General features: G+C 54.1%; 2 protein-coding genes across 2 annotated transcripts; one reads left to right on the top strand and one right to left on the bottom strand.

Moving 5' to 3' along the window:
- Window positions 1-271: 271 nt before the first annotated feature.
- On the bottom strand, window positions 272-2,938 carry C8A04DRAFT_24374 (vacuolar protein sorting-associated protein 53; the record flags this gene model as incomplete). The annotated part of the gene is made up of 2 exons (XM_062779120.1): window positions 272-2,790; window positions 2,899-2,938. The coding sequence occupies 2 exons, from the start codon at window positions 2,936-2,938 to the stop codon at window positions 272-274; spliced, it is 2,559 nt and encodes an 852-aa protein (XP_062641190.1).
- Window positions 2,939-3,603: 665 nt separating this feature from the next.
- On the top strand, window positions 3,604-6,432 carry C8A04DRAFT_33917 (uncharacterized protein; the record flags this gene model as incomplete). The annotated part of the gene is made up of 1 exon (XM_062782652.1): window positions 3,604-6,432. One exon carries the CDS (start codon window positions 3,604-3,606, stop codon window positions 6,430-6,432), a length of 2,829 nt encoding a protein of 942 aa, XP_062641189.1.
- Window positions 6,433-19,032: the final 12,600 nt, after the last annotated feature.

The following is a 19,032-nucleotide window of genomic DNA, read 5'->3' as shown; positions in this document are numbered from 1 at the left end:
ATGATTGATGGAAGAATGAAAAGGTCTTGGTGAGATGTGATCACTGGTTTTGGAGCGCTTTGGATGGACACAACCCTAACCCTGCAGTTAGTTGACAACCCCCACTTCCAGAGTCTCATTACAAGTATTCCAAGTCAAAGGAGTTACGGACATCATGGAGTATTCATCAGTTTTCGGTCGAGTAACAAGGCGGGGGTATCATACAAAATTGTGAGGCTGAACAGATACGCCTCATTATTTTGCGCCCGCTCTCCGATTCGCTTCCCGTCAATTACCGATCGCTATCCAACCCTCCAGTGGGTGTAATATCCCGTTTTCCAAACCTCGCACCCAACCCCCCTATATCCCTCCTGAAAAAGTTCCCAATATGCTTCAAGTTCTCATTGATGGTAGCCTTCTCCTGCGCGCCTACACCACCTATCCCCGCGCCCGGTACCCCACCCGCCGTTGTCCCCATCCGCTCTACACCATCTCTCGCGGCATTCAACAGCTTCTCCCCCAATGACGCAGCGTCAAACCGGCCTTGTAACCCGGCACTCGCCGCGGCCGCTGCCGCTGCGCTACTATTACTCATGATCCCGGTACTACCCAAGCCGCTCGCTGGGCCACCCGCCATGAGCGGTGTAAGCAACGGCGAGGCCGGGACGAGTTGCGACCCGCCGCCTCCTGTGGCGGCTGAGGTGTGGCTCTCGCGATGGATGGCAAATAGCTCCATTAGATGGGCTTGGTCTTGCTTGCGGACGCCTTTGAGCTCGAGGATTTTGCGGAAGTTGGTGTCGGAGCGGTCGCTAATGTGGATGAGGTAGGCCTGGACGAGCCCTTCCGGCGGCGAAGGGCGGACCTGGAGTGTTTTGAGGAGGGGGTCGATGCGGGTCATAGAATTGTTGACGCGCTTGATGAACCCGGCCGGGGGTGGGTTGGGTTGTGGTACAGAAGGATTGTGGTGGGAGAGGAGGTTTTCTAACGATTTGGTGAGGACGTATTTGTCGAGAAGCATTTGTTCAGCGCCAACTTCGGAAACGGGGCGGCATTGCACAACGTTGTTGATGTAGGCCGTCGCGAGGTGGTCGACTAGATTATCGCAGAGAGCCCGGGCATACTGCGGCTTGATGACGAGGGGTAGGATCTCCTGGGCTTTACTGGTGATGTGTTTCAGCAACTCGCCGACATACGAGCTATGATCGCTGACGCTTTCCATGTTGCCCCAGTTAGTGTTCCTCATTTCCCTCCATGCACCCTCGCAGCCCAACTCGACATTAGATACCAGGCCCATGACGGCTGCGCTCGCCACACCCATGAACGCATCGGACTGCGACGACAAGTCGACCTTAGAGGCCATGTCGGGGTCAATCCGTTTCTTGATGTTCTGTTCCAATTGCTCGGCATTTGTATACCAGAAATCGGCCGTGTTCAAGACAAGAATAATTTCTTGGATGGGAGCTCCTTGTGAGCCGCCACGCTGTAGAAACGTTACGAGAACTTGCTGGGCGTATTCGTCGAGGTACTTTGCGAACGTCTTGCTCAGGTCTAGGAGTCTCTCTCCGGTAGACAGCTTGGCGCATTGTGAAAGCGTCAGCTTATAAAAGTGGAACAATTCAATCGCCGAAGGGATGACAGCCTGGGGCGAAAACTCTTCGTCGGCCGGGATGAGACGTTGTGTCTTGTACTTTGGTATCATCGCCGCCAGGGCTTTGTCCTGCGACTCAACCCAAAGGCTGAGGTAGGGTTCAAACGCGACGGATATGGAGCCATTAAAGCTCTGCGTTCTGTCATCTGCCGAGCTGAGGGTGTCGATGCTGGCCCGCGGCTCGCTTGCAAACCGGCGCTCCAGGCTTTGCTCGAAATCCATTGTCTCTTGCAAGCAACTTAACAGTAAATTGACGTCAAGCTTGGCTCCGTCAATGCGCCGCATGCTCTTTTCTAGGATGCCCTTGAAGTCTTCCCGCGTGCCGTCACAAAACGCCATCCCCAACGTCTCGCCAACCCGCCAATGGGGCGGGAAAATAGCAGCATGTTCCTCCTCGTGTGTTTTGAGCATGCGTTTGAACCAAGCATAACGGCGTCCAATGTTGTCCAGGTTCCCAGCCTCGTCGTTCCCGCGGAAGACTTGACGATACTCGCGGAGCTCCGTGTTGACGTACCACGTCACCAACCGCGTCTTGGCGTGCTCGCCGAGGGCGTCCATGACCAAGCATGCCTCGACCAATGTACCTCGGCGGGCAGCCACTTCCCCTTTTGCGAATGCCATCTCAAAATCCTCGCAGACTTGCTCGAGAAGTTCCCGCTGCAGGTCGCTGACATTCCGGCTCAGTCCGGCAATCTGTTCGATGCTGCGATAACTGTTGAAGTGGCGCATGAGCTGCAACACGGCCTGCAGGAGGCCGGCACACTCCCGGTATTGGCGGGTCCGGGAAAGGCCGCGCAGTTGTTCGTAGGCGGTGGTCAGCATTTGCAGTCGTTTGAGGGCCGTCATGCTGAGGGTCAAGTTGCGCTTCGTGCCGTCGAGGCGCTTGATGTCGGCCGTCATGGTTGTGATGTCGCGCTCGGTCTGGAGAGCGCGGCTGCGGACACTCTCGATTCGTTGGAAGAGGGACGCTAGCTCGACCTGGGCTGACTGCATGCGCTCGAGTGAGGAGTCTGGCCCGTACGCCTGTGTCGTCTCGAGGGACGCGATCGATCGGGAAAGGTCATCTTTATGGCGTTGTATTGTCGACGACACACGGGAGACGGAGGATACGGTGGAAGGGTGCGAGAAAATGAGGTTCAGGTGTGCGATCGGGTCATAGTCAACTGTAGAACCGGGAAACACGTCAGTACCCCTTTCGCACCATTTTCGCATCGCTGCTTCAGCAACTCCAAGTTCGATAGTTGCGATGGTTGGTTGGTTGGTTTAGGTACCTGAATCAAGCGACGGGATGTCCGTAACGGTGGTGTTCATGGTGTCGTAGCTGCTGGTCTCGCTGTAGGGAGCTAGGATGGTCGAGATCAGCGCGACAGACCCGGACGCCAGTTTTGCGGTTACTTGTGAATGAAGAGGGAGGTGGATGCCAAGTATCCATGGAATCTAGATAATAGTTAGAGGTTCTGGATCCATTGCCAATCCCTGGAGGCGCAAGTCAGATACGTACAGTACCCAGCCCTCTGCTGATGGTCTAACCCGATTGGTGCTCATGTCTCGTTGCCCACGAAGTGGCTGCGTCCGCGTTTCTTGTCTCTGGTTCAGTGAGACGATGGTCAACGAATCTATCTTGATTTTTACCCTGTGCTGGGTGCACCAAACATCACAATATCCGCTCCTCACATACTTTCCTGATTTCTGTAGAGTTGGAAACGAACAAACAGCCCAGGAGTCAGCTTTTGCTTTCATGCACCTCTTTGGCCTGAAAGGGAATGCTTGGCAAAGCACCCACAACACCTGCGAGGTCCCCACATCCCTGCAATTGCGGCTCAAGCTCCAGGGCTCCAAGACAAAGAATTCTGAGCAACAACAACATTGCACACCAGCTTCCATGTAGTTAAAGGTTTCTACGAAGCCCTCTTTCTTGCCCGCAAGCTAGTCGGGGGTTTACGACAACACAGAACTACGATGCTACGCCAACCATCATGGACACATCTTCTGCAGCCTCGACGCTGACCAGGCAGCGCCTCGGCGTCGCCATTTTCTCACTCGCCGCGACGGCAACACTGGGCTACATTTGCTACCGCGCATCAAACCCCTCAGTCTCGCTTCCCGAACCCCCTCCCGACCGCCGACTGCACCGTAGCAACGCGATCCGCCACCGCCGCCGTTCTCTCCCAGATGTTGCCCAGCACCATGATGAGCGCGAACCTTCCGAGGCTTCGACCACGTCGGTCGAGTCCAACGCCGACGAGAACGTCGATGTGAACACCGTGCGGCCCCCGAACGACGCTGAGACGGTCGCGGACGATCACGTCATGGATGATAACTGGTACGACGACAGCGCGAATGAACGCTTTGCCGTCCAGCAGCGCGCCGGTCAAAATATTGTGACACTTCTGTTCCGCGTCTCCGAAGACAATGCCCGGCGCAACGCCTATGTCCACCGAGGCTGTCTGTGCAACGGCTGCGGCATCACCCCGATCCGTGGAATCCGCTACCGCTGCGCCAACTGCACCGACTTTGATCTTTGCGAGACCTGTGAGTCTCAAGGCCTCCACATCAAAACGCACATCTTCTACAAAATCAAGGTCCCGGTCCCGCGTCTTGGCTCTCGCCCGTTACAACCCGTGTGGTATCCAGGCGATCCCGATAATTGCCTGCGACTTCTGCCCAAGACCCTGATGGCCCAAATGTCCAAGGAGACAGGTTTCGAGCGACCAGAGCTCGAAGCACTCTGGGAGCAGTGGACCTTCATGGCGAGCACCGAGTGGCGCGAGGACCCTGATGAGCTAGGCATAGCCATGGACCGCAAGACCTTTGAGAGATACCTCGTCCCTTCGGGCGGCTACCGACACATTTCGCCGAACCTTCTGCACGACCGCATGTTTGCCTTTTACGACGACAATAATGACGACCTCATCGGCTTCTCGGAATTCCTGCGTGGCACTGCGTATCGCAAGCGAAAAGACCGGCTCCGTAGGGTGTTCAACGGCTATGATATCGACGGTGACGGGTACATCAACCGCCGCGACTGCTTGCGGCTTTTCCGGGCCTACTACGTGGTCTTCAAGCACATGCATCGAGACATCCTTGACGGCCTTGATGACCAGGTTATGAGCTCCACCGAAGTCGAACAACTGATAACCAGCAGGCAGCCTTTGAGTAGCCTGTTTGGCCGTGAGGGCGGATTTTCGCAACCAGACTCGGATCGCCCAATAGAAGGAAAGGTTGTTAACCTCAACACTGGGGAGGTCCGCGTTACAGACGGAACCACGAGAGCCGTGAACGAGGACTCGCCCGATACTTCCGAGCGCCGGGACCTGTTGACCGATGTCTTCACTCAACAAGCTCACATCGCTGAGAGCCTCTTCATGCCTGTCATGGACCATCCACGGCCTGCTGGCGAGAGAGCATCAGGAATGGAATACTTGAATGGTCTGCTGAACCCGCCAACTCGAATCAGTGAACTTCCTGCGCTTCTTCTCGGTGAGACCCGGGAGGGCGATGATTTTGTTGTCGTTGTAAATGGCAATGAGCAAAATGGCCAGGGTGGGGACGAAGGCTCACGAGGCCCAGAACCAAACGGTGTGTCTAGATCAGGAGGGGACAATGCCGAGAACCTCTCCAATCAGCATCAGCCATTGAACTCTGGCCTAGAGGGGCGAGAACAACGCAGACCTTCGTACCGTACCACGTCTAACCGCCGCCTCAGGGTAAATGCCCGGCGGAAGTTGTTCGACCGCTGGAAAAGGAGGCAGTTCTATTTGGATGAGGAAGAGGGCATGCAACCGCCCGACGACTGGAGCGATGGCGACGACGTTCTCGCTAATCTCAACGACTCAACTGATGACTCCAAGGCCGCCCAGGCTGCGATGTCCTCACGTTCTCGCTCGTCCTCCAAAGTGAGATTTGCCGAAGACAACGATGAGTACGAAATCAGGTCAAACCCTTCGACTTCCTCGCGGAGTATTCCGGAGAGGTGGGGAGGCATGGATATTCCAGACGCTGAGCGAGACCTGGGCAAGGAAGTTTTCTACCAAGTCAGCCAACAAGCCTTCAATGAGATTCTCGACACCCTCTTCAAAGCGAAAGAGGATCTTGCGGTCCAAGCCGCCGAGACGCGGGAACTGCGGGATAAGCACCGGCCCATTTTCGAATCGATCAATCCCGATGATGAGAAGGACAACGATGCAAACGGGACCTCATACCCCGAAAAGCCCAATGGAGCCCCCGATCCGTCCTTGCAAGAGCTACTTGAAGTCAGTGGCTACTCTGTCGAACCCGCTCAGAATGAGAGTAAACCGGACGAGGAAGACCTAGCCGATGAAGATTCCGAAACTAGCGTCGAGGATGAGGCTTCGACATCTGCGTTACTGGCCGCTGTTGAGGAGACGTTGGACGAGGAGCCTCAAGCCTATCGCGACCCCACTATGCCGCAGTTTCGTCCGAATTCGGTATCCACGGCCGAAAACTCTGAGCCCAAGCGGGACGAACGCGAGGCGGCGGCGGTACCAGCCGCTTCGACTAGCAAACTGACTTTATCTACCCAGGTCCCCAATCTTCAGAAACAGGACAAGTCACCAAGAGACGCCAAGCCAAACGGCACATCGGCTTCCTCCAAGCCCATCCCACGCAGCACCCTCGTCAGCTGGAAGCGCCTCGACTTGGCGGAGAAAGAATCCAAAGAACGCGGCGATTGGGGCCGGCTGGACTTTGACGAGTTTGAGCGCATCTACAAGGGCGCCGAGGCGCGTGGCGCCCGTCTAGATTACCTCGGCACTTGGATCGACTTCTGCATCCCGTCTACCTAGTTGGAGAAGGGCTCGGGTCAGTTGGTGTATATTGGCTCAGCACGGTCTGAGGATGCTCCGTATAGTGTCTGGTCGAATGATTTTACCTGGCCACCCAGGGGATCTGAATCGTGAGGACGTTTGTTGTCTCTGTGTGGGATTGTGGTTCGGGATCATGGGGTTGCTCAGGGTGGTTAGACTCGTTGCCGGCTGGCTTTCTATGTATTATTATCATACAGCAAGTAGTGGACCAAAACTAGAAGGACTCGCGAAGATTAAGCTGTATTGTTCTCAATAAATCGTAGAAGATGCGCAACAACCGGTTACGACTAGCCTCGCCACAATCGCTAATAAGGGAGTCTATATACCCATTCCTAGCTCGGCGAGTTGACCCAGCTACGGTCATCCCCTTATCATTGTAAATTGCCTTTCTCGTGTTCAGTTCTCGACCTTGCCCACAACCAAGTCTTCAAAGTGAGTGGGTCGGCAGTGGAAAAGGGGCATGTAAATAATACGCACGGACCACTCTCCACCAACATGGTTCTCCTCGGCAACCGAAGTTGAACTCCATCACCCAAACCCTGATCTATCACGGATTGGGCTGGTGAAAAGTGTATTTTTTTAAACGAAAACAAAAAGTCGGGCGCCGATTTTAATACTTGAATTCAATTATGACTTTAGATTCAAATTTTTGAGTTTCGTGATGACCGTTCATCATCTCTCGCCTTTGATATCTTGCGGCCTGTCCCATCAGGCCGGACAATCCCCATTAGCGGCTCGAAAGAGAACTTCGCATGATTCAATAGAGTACTCTGAGAGCCCGGAAGCGGTTTGTGGATATGAGTTCGGGGGTTATGTTCCGTGAATGGGGGCCCCTTCGGCAGCTATCATGGCACACGCGACAGGAAATTCAAACGCCTGACCTGGGAGGTAAGGAGGCGCGCCATGACAAAGCGCGAGAGACATGGAGTTAAGCGTTCAGAGAACCGTGTAGAAGAAGCTTGGAGCCGAGATCAGTATCGCTCCAAAAACCTTCCCACAGCTGCGCATGCTGGCCCCAGACCATCGGCGGCGCGTATCAACGTGAGACAATGGCGATGGGAAACAAGAAAACACAGACTGCCTACTCCACTCAGATAACTAGGTAGCTGTTGGCTTTCCAGCATGATTATCCGCTCCGTTTTCATGCAAAGAGACGACCTGTTCTCGATTCTACCGTTTTTGGGCTGGGCCCGAGTTCCGTTGAGGGTCGGCCATTCTCGTCTTCAGCCGGCGGGAGGAGATCGCTCGCCTGTGACTGGCGAAATGATGCCAGACGCTTCGGTTGTAGGTATTACATTGGCAGTACATTGTCGGTCTTCGACTTGCTCCGTTAAGTACGTCCTTGCCACCTAACCCCCGAGGAATGCCGTGACAAACCGCAACGAGGCCCAAGCAACCCCCTCTCCAAATCCGCGTTGACTACTCAAATAAGAGGAAAGTTAGTCACTGCCATTCAAGTTAATAGATTTTGAGGATAGACCGACCTCTTCAGAGATGTAATAAACAAAGGCCCATTCTGGTAACTAAGTTGAAGTCTTTCTGACCGATCTCAACTCGCCTCCCTCGAGATCCTCAGTTTGCTGATGGGTGCCTGTGCCGACGGACGGGCCGCTAAGTCGGCCGATCGCAGCCTGTTGGTTCCATCGCCATCAAACAACACCCCAAGTGCCTCGGGCCACTGACCACAGGAACGAGGAACTTGGAAAAGTCAGATGGCGCCGACGACACCATGCTCACGCACTGTGCATCGTGTGCGATGTCGGTATGGTCCGCCGGCCCACATTGTGGGAGGGGCCGGTTAAGCCTCAAATCTGACCAACAGAACGTCGAAGCCGGGATGGTCGAACAGGCCCGCTGTCGGTCATTCCTGAGAGTCTGCGTGACGGGCACCGTGCGTCGTGGGAAGGCAAACAATCAGGTGTCGTCGGCGTATCAAAGAGAGACGCGTCCGGATAGCTGTGGAGATGCCTACCCTCCAATTGAATGGCGTTCCATGGGCTTCACAGAAACGCAAATGAATACCTCGTGTTTAGGGGGGCAGGAGTCTTCCCCTCACCCACCCACCATACCTGTTCGGGGCTGATAATGGCCGGGTCTAGGAGCGGCAGAACACCATCTCCACATGTTGAGCAGGAATCGATCACGGTGGAGGTGGCCACCAATCGAATTCTCAAGGCGATCAGGTGTGTGGCAAGAGTCCTGCAGAAGGGGCTCGTGCTTCGGCAGATAGTGACATTCCAGTAGCCCATCCTGTCACCACCTCATCATTCAACGATAGTCATTGGCTTGAGGAACAAAAGGCGCGGCGGCTACAAGAAGCAAAGACTGATTCCATGTGGGGATTTTGCGTTCGAGCTTCTCTTGGGGTTTGTTTCTGGGCCCGCGAGCGCTAGGTGGACATGGAAAGCTTTGTTTGGGGCAACGGGGTGGGCCGTGTTGGCCATGGTGCGAAGGCCATGGGGGTTTCGGGAGCAAATAACTAGCCGGGGCCCTGAGAAGCTTGACTCAAATGGAGACACCTGCACTTGCTGTTGCGATCTCAAGCAATGGCTGCATTGGGCGAGGCAATACCATACGAGATGACGAGAGGGAAGGTGCTACCTGTTACGATGGGCAATCATGTTTTGCTCTCGGGAAGCCGTGTGGAAGGCACATACACTCCCCACCAGATTGTCTTCGTTCAAATGCCGGTCTATTGGCCACGTTGCTGACGGCAGTGGCGCACTAACCTTGCTCCCCGTCGTTGAAGTATCACCCGGCCACCGTGGCAATGACCATTCGTGGCTTCCACTTCTCAGGATTTATGATAATCTGGCAGGCCCAGATGCAGTGCCCTCATAATATTGTTAATTCAACATTTCAATTACCTCTATGGCTTTATCTTCAACTTTCGAGCTTGGGCGTCAGCTAGATACCCAGTATTGTCGGGGGTTTGGGGTCCTGAACCTCAATTCATGGGCATGTCGATGCCAATCGCAACATGAGTGGCCAGTTTAACCTCGCTTCTTGCCCTCGCCTCTCCTCTTTTGAACCTTTTTCATTCTACAAGTCTTGCTCTGCAAGCCCAATCGGCACAAAGCTATTATTCAAGCCCTCATTTGCCTAGTCATGTTCCAGTCCAGCGGAGAGCAGAGAGGAAAGTGTGACCAGGGGAGCAGCAAGCCAAGGCGGTCACCAAACAAACCCAATTCTTTGATTTTGTCCGGCCTCGAATCGCTAGGAATACGCGCATAATATTTTTGATTATCCCCTGCAAAATGAAACACCACCACCAGTTCACGAATAAAATACTCCGTTGCCCTCTCCATGGGCACATCAGGCAAGCGCGACCCCCGTCGTCCGAGAGCCCGGCCGCCTCCTCGTTTGGTATCCGGAGACCCCTGCTCCTTACACAGAATAACGTTCATGTTCCCGGACACCCCCGCAATTTGCCTTGAGACAGGACCGTCTTTCAAGGCTAGTAAGCGCGCCACCGCGTCTCAGCGCTTAGAACGACGGGGCCAAGTCCTATTATCGCGCCGTTCGGGACCTCGTTTCTTGTTTGGTCCACCTTATTTCTTTCCTTCTGCATGGTTGCTGGTCAAGTGTCTTATTTAGTGTGGGTTCCTCCCGTCGATCCCTTGGAAAAACGGCGTCAAGAAAAGGACAAAAAAAGACCGGGATTTTGCAACCGAGTCAGTGACCGCCGGTCTATCGGAGAACAAGCGTTTTTTTCCCAGAGTTGATAGCTCAGTTGTGGCTGGCTGCGGGTCCCAACGGTCTAATTCGGACATCAACGTCGAGTCGTTGGTTCAGACTTTGGCCCAACTGCAGCACCTTGCATTATCCATTGACTCCCTCCGTCGTATTTAATCATTTTTTTTTACCAGAAATCCAAAAATGACCGACCTAATTAGGGTCACCCGAGCATTGTTGCGGTGTGCAAGGTCATGAGATATCCACACTCATGAGCCGACAAAATTTCAAGCATGAGAATCGCACCACATTAAACAGACAGCGGTAACGATGTCCCAAACAAGATCGACACTTAGCTGCCGTTTAGAAACGTTTTTCGGGGCGGACATGGTGTGTTTATTCAAACTACTGTTGGCGTACACGCTCTGGTCAGCCACCATTAGCTCCAAGCGTGCAAGCCGTGCGCCCTCTTTCTCGAGCCACCTGTCGAGGGCAGTCGCGGATGGGCCAAAGAAAAATCCCGAACCAGGCGAGACGTGGAGAGACGCGATGTAAACGGCCACAAGTAACCTTGGCCGTACAGGAAAACGGCAGGACCAACGCTCCCTTCCCTATCCTGGGCCCAGCGCGCTTTGCCCATCAAACCGGCGGACGGTTCGGTTGCCAGTTGCCTCACGGGGCTTTCTTATGGGCTCTTTCAACATTCCATTCATCCGTAGAACCGCCAGAAGATGACATCATGCAATCTTGAGCCACCCTCCTCTTGATCCCAACAATCCAGCCCTATTTTTAAATCGCGGCAGATCGAGCGCTCTACCTTTCTGCCCCGAGTTTGCTTCACCCTTCCGTTTTGCCAAGAACTGTTGATACCTTGGTACTGCCTTCTGGTCTGCTGTCCCCCACCGAGGTGTGCTGCCCAATTCTGTCGAGGGGACTGTGACTGAGGTTAAACTCGCGAGATGAGGCACAATCAAACAGAGAAAAATAGTCACGAAGACAAGTCAACCGCGACCGCCGTTTCTCCGACCTATTCCGAAATCTCATGGGAGGACCGCGGGGAATACAGAGAGAGAGCAAAGGATGAACGGGCAAAACCATGATTGAAGAGGGGTATAGCAGGTCCAACAAACCGTCAATGTTACCGTATTTTGCTTGGAAACACAGGCGGTAGATTATGCGCATGATGGGTAGACAGGAAGATCATGACTGGGCGAAGTTACTTCCAGTAAGCGCCGCTGGGGGCTGCGAAGGACTTCTTCCGCTGTAATGGAGGATGATGCAATGGAGGGAAGGACGCTGGCAATGCCACGTCAGGGGGCGGTTGGATGATGCGTAGCGGGAGCGAGAGAGAGAAACAGAGAAATCGCCGGCCCACAAGAAGAGAAGAGGGATGAAGACCTTGGGGGCTACCTCCCTATCTCGTTGTTCAGAACTTTTCCCAGACCGGGCTTCCGACACTGTCAGGTCAGGGGGGCAACGCGGAGAGGAGGGCAGGGGTTGAAGGATGGGAAGCGGGGGTAGGCGGGAGAAACAGCCAGAAAAAGAAGAGGAGAAGGAAAAACACACCGCAGCCAAGTTATTTCGTTTGGTCGTGCCGCTGCAGAGCAGCAACCAACGACGCGTTCTGATTGCGTTCCAAACTGTCGGGACAGCGCTAGCGGCGCAGCTTGCTCTGAAAACGGCTCACAGGAGGCCGGCCAGCTCAAGACGAGCGTTTCTTCACCCCGCCTCCCCTTCTCGGTTCCCCCTTTCCATTTTCTTTTGTTAGCTGTCCCCTTTTTACTGGTGGTAGGCGACGCTGGCGCCTACGGCCTTTTACCCTCCTCCGGCCCGTGGCGAGGGCGCTTCGTAATAACTGGCATGTTATTGAAACCCCAATGTGGCACAGAAAGGACCGCCCATAAACAAGTTAGCTGAAACCGAATTGTGGTGCTGCAATTACAGGGCGTAATGGGATGGGCCATCATCCCCATTTCGGTTCTCTCTGTGTGTATGTGCCTCAGTCTTGTCGTTTCCGTCCCCCAGGTTACCTGTTCATGATCCAGAAGATCCATGGTCGGGATAGGAATGGAAAGAGAAGTTATAACCAAACAAGATCCAGGGCGATTGGAAAAAACACCGCCAGCCAAACGGCGCTCGCTAGATAATCAACTCATACTCGCCACAAAGAATCCACGCCATGAGTAGTTCGTGAGAAAACCGCAAGAAAATGCACATAACCGCCTGCGTAGTATCACAGTCCCAAGAAAATAAGAACAAGAGTCTCGCAAATATACCATATCCTAAACCTCAGCCTCTTATGCCGTTGCGCCGCGCTAATTTCCCCATATTTTCCCAACTCCATACATTGTCGTCGCGCGTTTGAGCAGCTAAGGAGAAGGCGTCAGCACTTGGTCAAGAACAGAACTTTGGCGTCAGACTGCCGGACTTACTAGATGTTGAACCTCGGGCTTTTGTTGAAACCTTCAACTGGGGTTGACTGCGATGCTGAACCCGGAACGGTGTGGTAATGGGCCTTCATCTCGGTACCGAGAGGGGAGCGATCGAGTTGCAAGCTAGACATTGGGGCGTAGTGACGCGACTGTGCAACACTTTGCACTCACACACCCACAGGGCGTCCCCCCTCTCCCTTGGCTGATGAAGTTCGATCAAGTCGCCTGGAATATAAAACTCGTTTCGGAGGCCGCAGTTCACACAAAAGCGCCTTAGGCCAAAAGTACTCTTGACGCGGCGATTCGAGGTCGATGACGCGTCACCCCGGCCAGTGGTGTTTAGAGGTGAAGCACTGACACGGCGCCTTTTGTCGGCCGCAGAAGCCCTGAGACTGCTGCGGGTGAGGTTGGGATCGTAATGCGGGTTCGCGGATGGTGTTTGGTTCGATGGTGGTGATAACGGAGTTACGGAACGCCCCGAGTCCCCATGGTTATCCTGGACGCTCTCTTCTTCTTTGATTATTGTAGTGCCGTGTTTCTGGGCCTCGAACTGGTCGGGCCCCTTGAATCTGCAGCAATGGTAGCAGCCATAAAACTGGAAGTCCTTGGCTGGTTTCCGTTTGTCCTTGGAACCCTCGGAAACGACCGGCTCCCCTTCTACATCACACTCATCCCGCCCGCCGTTCTTTTCAGTGTTCAACATGCCCGCTTGTTTCAGTTCCATGGGGAGCCTGTCGGGATGGAGATTGATTTGAAACCACCTCGAGGTTTGAGAAACCTTCCAACAGTGATACCAAGTCACATGCTTCTGAATCTCGAGGAGAACCTCGGGTGGCAGGTTTTGCAGGGCGCTAATAAACCAGGTTCTGCTGTTCAGCTCTTCCCGTTCTTCCCGTGATTTGGGTTGAGCGTAGGACGGTGAGGGAGTCGGATAGGATGTTGAAGGAGGCATAGTGGGATCAACCCCGCTCGGCCAGCCTGATTCTTCGTGCAACATGGACGGCTGGTGGGGAATAGAACTGACTGGATATTCACCGTATACCGGGCGTTGGATTTGTTGGGAATGTTGAAATGGTGCGCAGAACGAGAGCGAAGCGCTGACTTGATGTTGAATGTACTGTGAGGGGAAAGGGGCGGGATGGGTCCGGTAAACGTTCGAGTGGTCGTGTGTGAGTGTTGAAAACTGGTGCCTCGGGTACGCAACGGTGTTTGTTGCCGAATCCGAAGAGGAAGATGCAGGCGACATGGTTCTTGAGGCAGCAAGGCTATGAACGGAGATGGCATTGTATGGCGCTGAAAACGAGGTGGAGGACGAGTTGGAGGAAACCGAAGGTGAGCGTCGGTAGAGTTCCAGGGGGCCCGAATTCTGAGGCGCCGGCGCCGCATAGTAATAGTCATGAGGGTAGGCCATCTCGTCGTTTGGGTCAAGGACGCTAGCTTTTGCAGGCCGGGGAGTTCGTTCGGACAGGCGGAGATGAACCGAGTTGTGGTTGTGCAGATAATAGTATAGTTGTTTTGGTGGAAGGAGCCAGAGTTTTGACTCTGAGAAAAGCAGGGAGGTTGTGCACGAGAATGGAGGGCGGTAGACGTCCAGGTTACCAAGCCAGGAAGCTGAAGTAGACTAGATTGGAACCTCTTATATCAACGCCGGGCGCGTCCCTCAGAGCGCAATGCTAAACCGGCAGATGCTGTTGGTCAGATTCGTTTTGTCGTGCTGGGAGGCTCGCCTAACCTGCGCAACCCTTGAACGCACTGTGCTCCTCTGCCTCGCCAGGGGCCACCGCTTTGGCGGGGGAGCAAACCGGGGGCGTCCACCAGAACAGACGCTTTGCGGGGTGAAATACGGTCGATGGCGTCTCTAATACCCCTGGGACTGGTTCCTCTTCATGGACCCAGCATGGGTGAGGCGAATTCTCTTGATCTAGTGATAGTTGATGCGAATTTCACGTAGGAGGATATGTCTGTTGCCAAGAAGCGGCTGTTAATCGCTGAGATTCCCCTTCTAGTTGACGTGGAGGGCGATGGTATCCCAAGGTTGGCCGAGGTCTGCAGTGCGAGGAGGACAGATCGGAATGAATCGCTCCTGGTCATCTGACAGAAACGGAACGCGGCCAGCCGTGGTAGAGTGGAGGTACCCCGTACCCCGGGGGCCAGGGATGGCCAGGATAAACGCCCGACACACACTCGTTGCGACGGCGCCCAGTCTCCGACCTTGCGTCGTCCCTTGTGAGACCTGCAGAAGGGAATCAGAGCAGAGCCCCACTAAGCCCCGAGTGTAAGTGACCTGTCGGCATGAACTCCGCGGCTGCTTCACAGAGTAGGGAAACGGGAGTGGGGGTGGGAGTTGGAAGGAAACCGTAGGAAACGGTGACTCGAGATCGTGAATGAATCTAGCGTGGGTTCCTGGGAGTTGACCACACTTTTCAGATGCACAACTTCAACGAGCAGTTTTGGATTTCGAGAGGAGCCTTTGGAAAACAATCTTCCACTCTTGTTGCTTCTGATTGTTGTATGCGGTGTTTGCAAGGAGCCGTCTTGTCTACGGATTGAAGATGTGCCGAAAGTCGAGCAAGACACTGGCAGTTGCGAGCAAAGGTTAATAATGACCCCCAGGCGAGGGAAAGTAGGGAGGGTGTGAAGGAGGGAAATTGTGCGCGGGGGCTGATGGCAGGAGCGATCATGGGGGTGTGCTCAGAATGTCACCCCGAAAATCCACCCCATCCCGACATGCAGGTTCACATCTCCAACACAGGGCAGGACAGGAGAGCCCTGAAAAGTAATTATGGTTCCTCAAGGCGTCCGATAATTTTAGAACCCTCCGCACCCACATTGTTCATGACGCAGAACGCAGGACGCCGGAATTAATAAGTCGGCGGAAATAGCAACCCAGCAAAGCCGCAGCAAAGGCCTACCTAACCTCTTGCCATTTCAACGGTTTATCCGAGGAAAGTTGGAACCCGATCTCTGTTTCTTCTTTCGTTGTCGGCAAGGTCGGCCGGGGACCACGGGGATGTCAGACTGGATAAAGATCCGTTCAAGCACACAAAGACATGCTAGCCGGTCTTGGCCGCCCATGTTTTGCTTCTCTCCATCCATTCAAACAGGGGTCACATCTCGATCTTGTTCTGCAGGCCCCTGCTCCCTCCCCACTGTGTGCCGTGGGAGTCAAGGATAGCGGCACGTAGTGTGAAAGCAGGAAAATACTTTTTACCTAGTCCTAGCGTGGTCTTACAACAATGGTATCCGACGAGAATGAATAATTACATCACGGCGAATGCGATCGAGTGCAGGTGAGGGGAAATTCAGCCGCGGAAGAAAGGAAGCCCGGGAGACGGACCTTGCGGACCCCCAGCCACAGCTCAACTTCCAATTCAGCAAACTTTCGCAAAGTGCTGAAGAAGAAGAGTTTGTGCAGGCCGAATTCCGCCGTCGGGGTGGCAGTGGGCCTATGAGAATTCGCAAGATGCCCCGCTCTGATAACTTTCCAACCAACAGCTCTTGGCACAGTTGCCAAAGCGAATCAGCATCCGTCTTTGCGAAGAACCATGCCACAGTGTTATACAGTGTTACCAAACGGCCGGGACGACATCTTAGAATTGATTGGCCGAATTCTGGGAGTGAGGCAGTTGTGGATGCAGGGGTTGTCCGAAGCTTTGCGGGCCAAGGAGAATGGAAAATCAGCGGAAGCCCGCGAATCGCGGTTGACGGATCCTCGGACAATGGTGACTCGGGAACGGAAAATACCTCGACTGCTCGTCTGATTTTATCAAGAGATTGCGCGACAAGTGAAATTTCCCGACCTGGGCTCCGCCCAGTTTTATGCTGTTGGGTGATGTGGTTTCCACAGCTGCATACTCTGCCTGCGCAGCTAATCCTTTTCCAGGTGACAATAGGTGTCGGCTCCGGAGGTCGCCAAAACCGCAAATCGATGTGTTAGCGCCAAAAGCGGGAGCTCCTTCCTCTTTCTGAACATAATAGGAAGCCGCTTCGCAATGGAGAGGGAGGTGCCTGCGCCAACCGACTCCCATTGCACAATTCAAACCAGTCTCATCGCGTCCCAAGGGCTCAAGCTCGTCGCGCAAGCGCGACCACACAACTAAAGGTGGGCAGCGGCGATTTCAAAATGCGGTGCCACGTCAGACAAATCCAGGAACGCCGCGGCAAAGAACGGTTTCGCAGGCGGCAGGATGCGCACTGAACTGCATCATGGTCGAATGACTGGATGAAAACTTTCGGCTTGTAGAATGCATCGTGGCGGATGTTTGCGGCAATTTGATTGCCCTTTTCGGGGGGTACTTGTTCCTTGTGCCAAGTCACTCAGAATGTTGGTTCCCTCAACACCAAAATTCATTCTATCGGTTCCGGTCTCGACGCGAGCATGACGATGGCCCTTTGATGAACCAGTAAAAATCAACCTTCTACAAAGGGAAAGCCATCCAACACAACCGCCGAGACTTTCACTTCAGACTAGCACGAGAGCTCCCCCTTACCAAATCAACGCGGCCTCGAGATCCCCCTAGGGCGCCTCCAGGTTGCGAAATTCGTTGCCCATTTCAAAGTACGCGGCACCCCCTCTTACACTGGCTTGGGCTGCTTGACCAAAGTTTCCAGGGCGCATTGTAGTGTACACTCCTCCTAAGCATTGAGCAACGTCTTTGCCTGTACCTTCGTAACTCCAGATGCCCATCCCAAAGCGCTTTGAGAACAGAACCGGGAATACCTTCGACGGCCCCAACAGCCCCAATTCGTCATGGTTGGGGCTCGGCCAGTCAAGGCAGCCGGAATCAAAATCCCGGTCAACGCCTTGCGACCGCACCACGGCGCCATCATCTGAAGGGTTCAACCCAATCTGACCAGGGACCCTAGTATTGCCCAGCCCAACTCCCGGGCATCGTAACCGTGACCGTTACGGATCCGTCTTGCGTTTATCGTCTCGGCTGCCTCTCCCGGAACGCAAGTCCCGGAACGCAAGGTGTGTCTCACCCCAACGGCACGAATCACCGAAATGCCTCGGTCACCGCCGCGTCTCATACCTTGCTCTTTGCAAGAGGCTGATCAATAACTGCGATATTTAGCGTTTCTCGAAACGGTGTCAAGCTCACCAAAGTAACTGGTCATCTTTTCCGTCACTCATACGAGTCCGTAAACCGGGTTGTTTTCCAATGACCGATGGTCGAAGGCAGCGACCAAGTTAGCGCTTTTCAACCCCCCACCATTTCTCCCGCCTTTCCTCCGGTTCGACTGGTTGCACTCTTCCTGCGGTTGGCCCCCCTCAACGCATCCCTCCCGCCACATCGGCAGTCTTCACTTGAGTGACGGAGGACAATCTCACCTCTTCTTTCCTCACCGCAAACAAGAGCCAACTCCCAACGATCTGTCAAAGTAACCCCGTCTGATAATTCCATTCACGGCCGTCGCTGAGATGAGGGTTTTCACCTCACCCAACCATGCACCCCCCGGGCGAGTTCGATAAGGATTTATATATCCTGGAGATGTCCCATCAACCTCTGCCCCTAACCGATACTGTTAAAAAACGTTTGTTCGTGGGCATTTGGAGCTTGGACTGCAGGGCTTACAAATATCACATTCATGCCTTCTCACAGACCCCCCTCCCCTTCCCACTGATTCCCTCAACAAGGTCCTGCAGCAGTGCTGCGCGCCAGGGTCACCACTGCCCCAACCACAACCAACTGCCCCATCCAGTGGGCAGAAGCCGTCTGGGGCTCAATGAGAAACCTCCCAAAGAAGGTGGCAAGCAATCAATGGTGGTCCGTTCCGGCGGCTACGTTGGCACCTGCGAGTGCATGATTACCCGCCCTCGGCTGGTTTGAATCTGTCACGAGTGCGCCCAACAGGATGCCTTAACGCGGCCTTCCCCCGCCATAATCATAGGAAAATTTTAATGGGGAGTGACCGAAAACAGTAAAAGAATTATGTTCTGGACTGTCTCCTCCTGAAGAATCATCTGGTAGTGAAAGCGATGAATTTTGACCCCATGAATTTTGTATTTTATTTGAATACCATACCTTGCGTAACGATACTTGGAATATCCCTTTGCAACTCAACACCTGCCCATGCTCTCTGTATTTACCACCCGCTTACGAATACTCCTAGAGTCCTCCAGCATTCTCGAAGCAAGCCAAGAAAGCTCGCGTTTGGGGCCGGAATCTTGACACCGGGCCACGAGGGGAACAAACTGTCTGCGAGTCCGCATGTACCCCTGGACGCAAACAAACAAGACGGCGAAAAGATTTAATACGAGCATAATTCTGCCGGAGCAGCTCCGACCGCCTGGTTGGTTTCTTCCTGGAGCTGTTGAGACGCGCAGGGCAAGATGATCAGCCTGTATGGTTTCTCTCGTGCCTTGCTCGATCTGCGTATGCGCACTGTAGCCGCCTCTATTCGCCACTTAGGTTGTGATTATTCAAGACTCATCACCAGAATCGAAATAGCTCATGGTTTGAATTACAAA

The sequence above is a fragment of the Dichotomopilus funicola genome (assembly GCF_033296635.1).
Source record: "Dichotomopilus funicola strain CBS 141.50 unplaced genomic scaffold C8A04scaffold_2, whole genome shotgun sequence".
Classification (NCBI taxonomy): Eukaryota; Fungi; Ascomycota; class Sordariomycetes; order Sordariales; family Chaetomiaceae; genus Dichotomopilus; species Dichotomopilus funicola.
This window is presented reverse-complemented; position numbering and strand designations above follow the sequence as displayed.